Source organism: Trichechus manatus, unplaced genomic scaffold, assembly GCF_000243295.1.
Source record: "Trichechus manatus latirostris isolate Lorelei unplaced genomic scaffold, TriManLat1.0 scaffold00009, whole genome shotgun sequence".
In the NCBI taxonomy this organism is placed as follows: domain Eukaryota; kingdom Metazoa; phylum Chordata; class Mammalia; order Sirenia; family Trichechidae; genus Trichechus; species Trichechus manatus.
The window spans coordinates 15,614,597-15,626,434 of NW_004443945.1; the positions used below are offsets into that span (position 1 = coordinate 15,614,597).

At 43.2% G+C, this 11,838-nt stretch overlaps 1 protein-coding gene across 5 annotated transcripts in view; it reads left to right on the forward strand.

The window, feature by feature from the left end:
* Nucleotides 1-2,073: 2,073 nt before the first annotated feature.
* The window catches only part of UBR5 (ubiquitin protein ligase E3 component n-recognin 5), a 162,063-nt gene continuing 152,298 nt past the window's right edge, over nucleotides 2,074-11,838 (forward strand). For 3 of the 5 annotated variants that reach the window (XM_023726012.1, XM_023726013.1, XM_023726014.1), the window contains exon 1: nucleotides 2,421-2,593. In XM_023726012.1, the coding sequence (XP_023581780.1) occupies nucleotides 2,532-2,593 (62 nt within the window). In that variant the 5' untranslated portion in view covers nucleotides 2,421-2,531. Of the gene's footprint in view, nucleotides 2,594-11,838 lie in introns of all 5 variants that reach the window. The other 2 variants (XM_004370719.2, XM_023726015.1) reach the window with 2 other exon arrangements.

Consider the following 11,838-nt stretch of genomic DNA (forward strand, 5'->3'; position numbering starts at 1 on the left):
AGAGTGGAAGCAAAATGAAAAGATGAAGGACAGATTTGGAAAAAAGAGAAACAAGGCAGGGTATGGGTACAGTATGGAGCTGGTTCAGGGACAAATCTAAAATGATCAGGTTTAAGCCAGATATTCTGTTTGTCCAGAACATTCTTGAAGGCTCAGCTTAAATGATTTTTCTTAATTCTCTTGGCTGGAATCACTTCCTCCTTTAACTCCCATAGTACTTTTACTGCATTTATCATATCACATTTCTTTCAACTGGCTTTAAATAGTGTGTTCCTTCTAAATTATTAACTACTTGATGGCAGCTGTGGTATAGTAGAAAGAGCAATGGAATTAAGAGTCAGAAGACCTGGGTATAAGTCTTAGCTTTAGCACTTACCATCTGTGTGATCATGGGCAAGTTACTGAAGGTGTCTGGCTCTCAGTATCCTCATCCATAAAATGGGGTAATATAATTTACCTCCCAATGTGATTTGATATATACAAAAGGTATATAAAATGATACATACTGAGCAATCAACAGATAAAGGCTTTTATTTACTGAGCTTACTATGTGTTATGAACTGCTCTAGGTGTTTGATATGTCATCACAACTCTTTGCAGTTCTAGTACTATATTAAATAAAATACATAATTTTCCAAATGAGAGGGGAAAAAAGCTACAATTGGTTAAATAACTTACTCAAGGTGACAAAGTTAGTCAAGCAGCAGAATCAGCACTCAAACTCAGATCTGTCTCTAAAACTAGCAGTCTCCATTGGGCCACCTGTCTCCTCACGGCTCACATGGACTTCTAATACATACCAAAAACCAAACCCATAGCCATCCAGTCAATTCCGACTCATAGTGACTAATACATAGTGGCCTTGAAATCACTTTTTAGTCTAAACTAATCTGGGCTGATGTTGGATCTGCAGACCTACAAAGGTGTTCCCTTCTCTGTCTCAAAGGCTACCTAGTCTATTCTGATTTATAAATATTCATATATTTTGCTCAAGGAAATTTCCTAAGCAAAAGTGTGTGTGTGTGTGTAATGCCTTAACAGAGGAAAAATGATATTTGTCCTTAAGAACATTTTACAGGACCTGATTTAATGAACATCCACACAGATTGGTTAAGAGACTTTATGTTTTCAGTTTTTGTCTTTAAGTTTCAGAGTTCCTCAGAAGCACCTGAGTTTTTGAAGAGATCATAGAAAACTTGGGAAGAAAGCTATCATCTGGTTTCCCAGAAAAAAAGCAGATAAATCCACTCAAATATTTCGTTGTGATCTCACTGATGAGAAGCTGAAGAAACCCTTTGTAGAACAGATATACCATCTTTCACTTTAAAGTAACAAAAAAATCATGCATCATTTAAATCAGTAAATTACTTGAAGGGTCCACATTTTGTCTTTGTGCCGGTATGTGATGGTAGTGGTGTTGGGGGGCATTAGGGAGACTAGAGTTATAAAAGAACTGCAAAGTCAGCTCCATGATCCGACTATCACCTTCTGGTAAGGTCCTTACACAACTTACTTCTCCAATAAAAGGCTGTTTATCTCTTGCCCTTTATCTGACACTACACTTCCACTTTAAGTACAACTGAGGATGAAGGAGAAACAACAACAAAACACCCCCAAGGGTCGGCAAAATAATTAGGGTTGCCCCAGGGAAATCAGGGAGAGAGAACGCAAGAGCCCCTCTCCCTTCCCACCTCCCTCGGGGATACACTTAACCTCCCAACCCGAACTCCCTACCAGCCCCCGGCGGGATCACCCCAGCGCCTCCTCCTTCGCTAACACGTGCTCTCCGGAACACTCACTCCTGAGATATCCCACCCCCTCGAAGGGCTGGGCTCGGGAGCTGACCGGTCCAATCGGCACGCGCCTTACAGCGTCGTGGCCCAACAACGTTGAGCCGCCCAATCGAAAAGGCCTTACCGCCCGTTTCGCGGAGGCCCGCCCCTCCGCAGCCGTGCCCCCGCCCGCCGGTCTCCTCCCTCCTACTCCTCCCGTTCGCCCCTCCCCCGCCGCTCCGGAGCGGAGCCTGCGAGACGGAGAAACTGGGGCAGAAGTGAAGATGGCGGCGGCGGTGCTGGCGGCGGCGGCGGCTTCTCGCTAGTGACGCGCGGTGCGGACTCTCCTCCCTCCCCACCTCCCCCAGTCGGGACCCCGTCCGCCGCCGGGACCACACTGACCCCGTAGCCCGCCCCCTCCCCGTCCCCAGTCGCCCCTTTCCCGACGCCCGGCTGCCGCTGGCGGCGGCGGCGGCGCCGCGCCTCTGGTCCCAGCCGCCGGCTTCGCACTCTTTGGTGCTGTCGCCGGGGGAGCGGGTGGCGTGTTGATCCGCTCTCCTGCGCGCCCCGCCGGCTCGCCGGGCGGCGGACACACGCCCGGCAGGGAGACGGCGGCGGCCCCTGCGCATTTGCTTCCCTCCATTTGGGGACTAGGAGGCGGCGACGGCGGCTGTGGGTTTTGGGGAGGGGAAGGGGTTTCGGGGGGTGGGCGAGCGCGGGAGGGGGCCGTCCTCGGGAAGAGGACGAGAAGGAAGCACCATGACGTCCATCCATTTCGTGGTTCATCCGCTGCCGGGCACCGAGGACCAGCTCAATGACAGGTAATAGGGCCGGCCGGCGGGCTGGCGGGCGGGGGGAGGGGCGTCTCCCCTCCCCCACGGGGCCGCGCCGAGCGGGCGCCGGTGTTTACGCGCCGGCCGCCCGCCGGGGGGGTCCTCCCTGCTCCTGGCTAGGCCCCTTCCGGGGCAAACTTCTCGTCCAGTGGGATGCGGGGGGCGCGCGGTGTAGACGGTGGCCGCGGTGTAGACGGGAGAACGCACTGCAGCCCCCGCCCTGAGCGGCCGCGTTGAACTCGGCGGAGATGGGGGGCTCTGGCTCTCGGGGGGCGGGCTGTAATTACCGCCCGGCCCAGGCCCTAGGAATCCATATTAGTTAAAGTTGAATTGAGACAGACAATGCGGATGGGGGATGGTGGAGGTAAAAAGAGAGGGAAGAGAAGCGCGGCGAGGGGGCCGGGGCTGGGCTGGGCTGGCTCGCCCCGGCCCCCGGGAGCTGTGTCCGGAGAGCCGGATGGGAGCTGACAGCCCTGGGAGATCCTGGGGGTAGAAGCGGATTCCCGGCAGATCGCGGGGGGCGGGGGGGGGAGGAGGCGGCGAGGGAGGGAGGAAGCGCCATGATTATTGTTATTATTATTAAATTTGAGCCCCTGCTGCGAGGCTTGCCTGTCCGGGGAGGGGATGAATTCAGGCGGGCGTCGGGGAGCGGATTCGCTTTGCTCTCTCTCTCCCGAAACGGTACTGGCAGCTCATCCTCCCAGTCCCTGTGGTGCGAGCTTTTTTTGTTCCCCTTTTTATTCTAATGATAGTGTTTTCCTGAGTTGTAATTTGACAGCTGAAAACCGTGCGTAGAGTCAAAGGAAAACTCTTACGTTTGCAGTTCGCAATGCTGCTTTTCTTAACACGCTGTAAATTTCTAGGATGGGTTTGCTATGGGCGGAGGAGGAATTACGATTTTTTTTTTTTGTCGTTCATAAGAAGTGTGTTTTGGCCATGGATTCCTTCCCTTCCCTCCTCCGCCGTTCCCTGCCAGTTTAGGATATTGAATTGCAGGGCCGCATGCTCACAGGGAACTGAGATAAAGCAGGAAAAGTTCCTTTTCTGTTGCAAAACAGAGACTCAGAGGAGCTTGAGGGAGGCCTCCATTAAAGCATGTCTTAGAATCTAGGACTCAGATCTAATGATGGGCTAAATGTTTACAGGATCAGAAAGTGGGACATTTAAGCCTCCCTTTGCCCCAATACTGCTCCTTGTATTTCTTTTGAGTGTAAAAGGACACCTGGTTCCAAGTTTAGAAGTTAGATATAATTTTTGCTAAGTGACCCGGTGACATAAGTTGCATGACGCCCTGTTTGTCATGCGCTTCCCGGAGGGAGGAAGAGGCCTAACTTGCTGCTAAGATATTGGCCTTTCTCGGTGTATATAACCACCTCCGGTCGGCGGGGCAGCTTTTAAATCCAGAAAACTGGCGGCTTAGTTTCTAGCACTGGGTTCGGATTTGTGTAATCTGTGTTGTAGCCATATTATATTTAACATGCTTGTGAAACTTTTGGAGTACTTTTTGAAAATGTTAACCATTTTGAGTTGTCACATAGTTCCTTTGAATACTGAAATAACTTTTAAGTTATTTATTTTAACATTTTGTTATGTGATCCTTATTTTGATTTTATTTCATTAGTGATCTTTTTAAGACTAAGATTCTTTGTAAATTCAGACGTTATCTTTAGATCCAGGCTAGTAGTGAGGATAGGTCTACTGTCATTTACAGAACCAAGTTAGTAGTGCTTGCCATGTAACTTGTCCTGTAACTTAGAAAATTGCACAGGGAGGGGAGAACTAGGACGTGTTTTCTATATTAATCCTAACTTTATGTATCAAGGACCCTGACTAGCTTACTCAGTTGGCTGTGCATGCCAAAACCTATTTTACAGTTGTGTTGGGCACCTGGTTCTTTTTTGAGCATTCTTTTTGCTTCAACTATCATTAGAAATAATATATGTATCTTTTTTACAGCTACTTTTTTTTTCCATTCCTAGTGTAAACACCTTTTCTTTTTTTCCATTCCTAGTATAAACAGTCAGCTTTGATTTTGATTCCTAACATGTCGATATACAATATTAAGAATATTTAGATCATCTTGAATCTTATTTCATGAAATGAGGAAAAAGACAAGTGGTTATGATTTAGATCATACAATGTGTGCATCAGTCTGCCAGATACTTGAAAAAATAGAAACGTGTTCTGTAAGCCTTCACCTGAAGTACAATAAAAAAATAAATAAAAAGAAAAAAAAAATAGAAATGTGCTGTAGGTAAAAATTTAGGCGCCTCTAGTTGTGTCTAATAGCTGTAAAAATGTCTTGGCTGTCAAGGTTTGGTTTGTAATGGCAGCATTTGAGGCAGTCATGCAACCTAAGTTTTGAAATAGTAGACTTGTGCTGGGAGCAGTTTTATGACCCACCTTCAAAAGAAAAGATGGTTTTGCATGCCTAGTGGCAAAGTTGCACAGGATCAACGTATTGCTTGAGAAAAATGTTTCCATCAGTGATTGGGTTTTCTGGGCCCTTTTAATGATCCAGAACAAGCAGCTCAGAATATCTTCATCTTCAGATAAGAACTTAATAAGGCTTGTTAAGTTTTGCTAATAGAAAAGAGTGTGCTACTATAGCTTGATTTTTATGTGAGGTGTGTCTTTTATGATAGTCACAAACTAAATGATAAATTATAGTTTTGGATGAAAAAGTATAAATAGGTAGACTTTATTCTTTACATGAGAAGTAATAAGATTGAACAGGCAGTATGGTACTGTAAATAAATTGTTCAGTTAAAGAAAACTGTTGGGCCTCAAAACACCACCAGTATTTTCTTCTCCAAGTAAGTTTTCTTTCTTTAAATACGTACATTCTGTTATAAGTCAAATACTTTCTTCAGTGTAATAGTCTGATGTCTTAAACATCTAAAATGTACCAAGCATAAAGAAAAACAGTTGTATCTAATAATTTTTTCTTAATTTGTGTTCCCAAACTTGCTAATTTTGTGATGGTCTGCACATACTAGGTTAAAAACCTTTACCTAATTATTGGCCCTGGGAGGCCAAATAATGAATGAATGAGTGAAGTTGATAAATATAGGTGGAGTGGCTAGGGCAAAGAGAAGAGAAATTCAGAGTCTAGGATGTTGATCTGGCTTCCCCACAGGATTACAAGATTCCTGGATAGAGTGGGTGGACCCACCATAAATATTTATTGAATTGAATTGAAACCTTAAAACAGTCTTCAGATACTTTTGTGACATTTTGATTTTCTTTCTAGTGGATTTCTTGAGTTAGTGCATAGATCTTGTCTAAAACATTGTCTCAGAGAAATAGCAAAATGATACCGAGAACCTGATGTTGAGTTTGAGGGGCAGAGCTGAAAGTACCTAAGAAGTCATGTTAGACCACAGTCTTCTCACTATTCAGATGAAGAAATGGCCCAGAGAATTTATGAATTTACACAGTCAGCTACTGGCAGATGAGGTCCATGTGATAGGTCATTGGGCTTTTTTTTTAATGTGCAAGGCTCTTTCCACTGTCTTACGTGGCCTGTATTCTGGAATATTTCTGCTCTGAGGCATTCTTAGACACCTTAGATGGCCTTAGAGCAGCCACCTGTCTTTGATTCCCCCTTCCTTTAAGCTCTTCCCTCCAGGGCTTGAGGTCGATTTGTGTCTTGGTCAGGAAGCTGACCTTCTTAACCCTTCCCTAGTGTTAGGCTAGGCGAGGCCTTTTTAAGGGGATGCGGTGATGGCATGACTTGTTGCCCCTGTCCTGAATTATTCCTCAGGATGCAGACTGGTTATAATGCAAACCAATTCTCATTGTTTGTCTGTATGTGGAATTTTCTTGTGAGCTTTGCTTTTTGGCTTTGTAATGTGTTGTACAGTCATAAACAGTCTTGATTGCAGTTGTTATATCAGAAGAATTTTTTTGTAAGGAGCGTCCCCTTCAGGTTCCTTTAGGCTATAAGGTAAAACAGTATAGACAGGAGTTTGCAGTTTGAAATTCCCAAATCTGGGTTTGTCTCAGCCCTGATACCTGTTAACTGTGTGCTGGTGGGCAAGTCATTTAATTTAACCTCTTAGAGCCTCACTCCAAGCTCCCCTCACCCCAATCTCTAAATTAGTACTCACCTCAAGGTCGGTGAAGTACAGTTGAGATGTGGATGGGAAAACACCAATATTGTAATGTGGATTCCAGGGAAAATATTATGAATAGATTTCTTTACTTTTAACTGTTGTTAAGTGTGGTCTGGTTTCCAAATGGAAAATAACAAGAACTCAAAGGAATTGCCCTAGAATATCCTTAGCATTGAGTGCATAAATACAGACTCTTAGTCCTGGATCAGTGGTTCTCAACTGGGGATGATTTTGCCCTGCCCCCCGAGGATATTTGGTAATATCTGGAGACACTTTGATTATCACAGCTGGGGCATTGCTACTGGTGTCTAGAGGCCAGGGATGCTGCTAAACACCCTACAATGCACAGGACAGCCTCCCTACAACAAAGAATTATGCGGTCCAAAATGTCAGTTGTCCTAGATTATCTTGAATACATGTAGATGTAAATATAAATGGAAATGACTTTTACAAAGAAAAATTCAAGCAAGATACTTTCTTAAGTTAGTCTCAAAATGTTGACTATTTAAGTTAATTAAGATTAAATAAAACTAAAAAGTCAGTTTCTTGGTCACACTAACCACATTTCAAATATTCAGTAGCCACTTGTAGCTAGTGCTTACCATATTGGACAGTACAGATATGGAACACCATCATAAGTTCTTTTGGACAGCATTGACATATACTTTTGAACAGCACTGACATGTAATGTGCTTTCGTACTGAGTATGGCGTTCAGTAAGTGCTCGTTTTTATTAGAAAGTGTTGGGTTTTAAAGATGCAAGCATATCGTCATCCAGTTGGTAGGAGCCAGAAAATATGCCAGGATTACGTGGAGCTGAACAAAGGTTGTGGTGGGTAGAGGTTATAGTAGTTGAAAAGCCGCCTGAAATTTCAGTGTGCTACACGAAAAAACACGAGTATTAAGCAGTGCAGGATAGAGCGTCACATCACCAAACCAGTCGGAAATCTCGGTATTTGATTATTGAGTTTGTTACTTAGAAACAATAATATTAGAAAGGGTGTGTCCAGGTGGCACAGTGGTTAAGCTTTCGGCTGCTAACAGATAGGTCGGTGGTTCAAACCCACCAGCTGCTCTGTCCGAGAAAGGTGTGGCAGTCCGCTTCCATGAAGATTATAGCCTTGGAAACCCTGTAGGGCAGTTCTACTCTGTCTTGTGGGGTTGCTATGAGTAGGAATCTTTGACGGCAGTGGGTTTAGTTTTGGTGCTGGAAAAGTACCGTGGAACTTAACTAAAGTGATCAAATGAAGTTGCTTAGGGAAGTAAGATTAAAGACAGGGTATGAAATAGCCAAACAAAAAATTGGAAATTGAAACAAACAAGGGCAGATCGATATTATCAATCAAGAAATCAGTAACTAAATCATAGGCCTAGGAATACATAGACACTTGTGAAGGAATTTACATGGCATGCCAGAGTACAACTAGGAATAATGGGATGAAATTAAGAAAGATCAGAATTTTTTTCCCCTAATGATTAGGTTATTTAGGAAATAGTTTCTAAAGGAAAGTTTAATCACTGAAGATTGTTTCAAATTACGCTTCAGTAAATCTTACAGGGTATGTTGAAGGGAGCAGTTTTTTGCAGGAGGATATAGTTATGTTTTCATTTTCCTGTTTTTGTCATATATACTTTTTAAAAAAGTAAATTTATTTTATTTAGGTTGTTGTTGAGTATGTACACAGCAGAACATATACCAGTTCAACAATTTCTCCATATATAATTCAGTGACACAGATAACGTTCTTTGAGTTGCGCGACCATTCTCACCCTCCTTTTCCGAGTTGTTCCTCCCTCTTTAGCATAAACTCACTGTCCCCCAAGTTTTCTGTGTAATCTCTTGAGTTGCTGTTTACAGTTTGATCACATATAGATTGTCATATATACTTCTGATTGAGAAAACAAACTCCAGTTATATTCTGTTTCAGTCATCTTGACACCTTGCCTTCTGATCCAATGAAAACAGTTTTTTTCCTGAATATTATTTTTAAGCTTCCTATTATGGAAAATTTCAAACATATACAAAAGTAGAGAGAATAGTATAATGAGCGCCCATGTATCGGTCATCTGACCTCAGCAGTACCAACTCGTGGCTAGTCTGGTTTTACCCCTCTCCTCATTTATTCCCCTCCGTCATATAATTTAATTGATAAATTGTCAGTATATGTCTCAAAGATGAAGCCTTAAGATGGAGGGAAAACACCAGAAAATATTTTAATAATAAAAATTCAGTCTATTCAAGACACTTCACCAAAGAAAACATTCAAGCAGCTAACAGACACGTGAGGAAATGCTCAGGATCACTAGCCATTAGAGAAATGCAAATCAAAACTACAATGAGATACCATCTTACCCCAGCATTACTGGAATGAATCAAAAAAAATTGGAAACAACAAATGTTGGAGAGGCTGCTGGGAGATTGGAACTCTTAGGTATTGCTGGTGGGATTGCAAAATGGTACAACCATTTTGGAAAACGATACGGTGTTTCCTTAGAAAGCTAGAAATAGAAATATCATATGATCTAGCAATCCTACTCCTAGGAATATATCCTAGAGAAATAAGAGCCGTCACACGAATAGACTATGTGCATACATGTTCATTGCAGCATTGTTCATAACAGCAAAAAGATGGAAACAACCTAGATGCCCATCCACAGACGAATGAATCAACAAACGATGGTACATACACACAGTGGAATACTATGCAACAATAAAGAACAATGATCAATCTGTGAAGCATCTCACAACATGGATGAATCTGCAGGGCATTATGCTGAGTGAAAAAAGTCATTCACAAAAGGACAAATATTATATGAGACCACTACTATATAAAAACTAATGAATAGGTTTACACACAAAAAGAAACAATCTTTGATGGTTACCAGGGAGGCGAGGGGTGGAGATGGAAAAACACTAAATAGACTGCAGATAAGTGGTAACTTTGGTGAAGGGTAAGACAGTACACAGTACTAGGGAAGCCAGCACAGCTTCTGGACTCAGGGTACGGTCAAGGAAGCTCCATGGACAAGTACAAACTCCCTTAGGGACCACAGTAATGGGCTGAGGGCTCTGGGGACCATGATCTCAGGGAACATCAAGCTCAATTGGCATAAGATAGTTTATAAAGAAAGTGTTCTACGTTCTGCTCTCCTGAGTAGCGTCTGGGGTCTTAAAAGCCTGTGATGGGCTGTCTAAGATACTCTACTGGTCTCACCCCTTCAGGAGCAAGGGAAAATGAAGAAAACTAAAGAACAAGGGAAAGATTAGTCCAAAGGACTAATAGATCACAACTACCATGGCCTCCACCAGACTGAGTCCTGTACAACTAGATAGTGCCTGGCTACCACCACTCACTGCCGTGACAAGGAGGGATCACAATAGAGGGTCCTGGATAGAGCTGGAGAAAAATGTAGAACAGTATTTTAACTCACAAAAAAAGACCAGACTTAACTGTTCTGACATAGACTGGAGAAACCCTGAAAGTATGGCCCCCGGACACCCTTTTAGCTCAGTAATGAAGTCACTCCCGAGGTTCATCCTTCAGCCAAAGATTAGACAGGCCCATAAAACAAAACGAGACTAAAGGGACACACCAGCCCAGGGGCAAGGACTACAAGGCAGGAGGGGACAGGAAAAGCTGGTAATAGGGAACCCAAGATTGAGAAGGGAGAGTACTGACATGTCATGGGGTTGTTAACCAATGTCATAAAACAATATAGGTACTAACTGTTTAATGAGACACTAGTTCTGTAAACTTTCATCTAAAGTACAATTAAAAAAAAAATCAGTCTGTTCACATTTATTTCATAAACGCCTTTTTTGGATTGACTATTTTGATGATCTTACGTAATTAAAACTAACTGGATTCTAACACGTTACAGAACGTAACATTCTTAGAATAAGAGAAAACTTGTTGGAATTGTAGCCTTAGAAAGAGAGGTAGGATCACACTGGTAATTTCAAGGTTCTTTACTGCATAATGCTGTAACTTTTTTTTTTTTATGCTTTTTTGTTTATTATTGTAGTTTAAATGAAGTTTACATTTCAAGTTAGTCTCCCATACGAAAATTTATACATACATTGTTATGTGACCCTAATTGCTCTCCCCATACTTTGACAGCAAACTCCTCCTTTCCACCCCTGATTCCCCGTGTCCATTCAGCCAGCTCCTAGCCCTCTCTGCCTTCCTATCTCACCTTCAGACAGAAGCTGCCCATTTAGTCTCTTGTATCTACTTGAGCTAAGAGGCACACTCCTCATGAGTATCACTTATGTCCCACGGTCCCGTCCAATCCCTGTCTGAAGAGTTGGCCTCGGGAACTGTTTTAGATCTGGGCTGATGGAGAATCCAGGGGCCAGGCTTTCCGGGGTTCCTCTAGTCTCATTCAGACCATTAAGTCTGGTCTTACTAGAATTTGAGTTCTACACCCCACCTTTCTGCTCCATCAGGGACTCTCTGTTGTGTTTCCTGTCAGGGCGGTCATTGGTGGTAGCTGGGCACCATCTAGTTCTTCTGGACTCAGGCTGATGAAGTATCTGGCTTATGTGGCCCTTTCTGTTTCTTGGGCTAATACTTTCCCTGTGTTTTTGGTGTTTTTCATTCTCCTTTACTCCAGGTGTTTGGGACCAATTGATGCATCTTAGATGGCTGCTTGCAAGCTATTAAGACCACAGGCGCCTCGCACAGAATTAGGATGCAGAACATTTTCTTAATAAGCTTTGTTATGCCAGTTGACCTAGATGTCCCTTGAAAGCATGGTCCCCAAACCCCTACCACTTTGTCCCTCAAAGTCTTTGATTGTATTCAGGAAAATTCTTATTGGTTTAGTCCAGTTGTGCTGACTTCCCCTGTAGTGTGTGCTGTCCTTCCCTTCATCTAAGATAATTTTTATCTGCTGTTTAGTTAGTAAATAATCCTTACGCTCCCTCCCCAGCCTCCTAACCATCAAAGAATGTTGTCTTCTGAGTTTAAACCTCTTCTTGAGTTCTTATAATAGTGGTCTTATACAATATTTGTCCTTCTGTGACTGACTAAATTTACTCAGCGTAATGCCCTCCAGATTCCTCCATGTTATGTTTCACAGCTTCATCGTTGTTCTTTATCATACATAACTA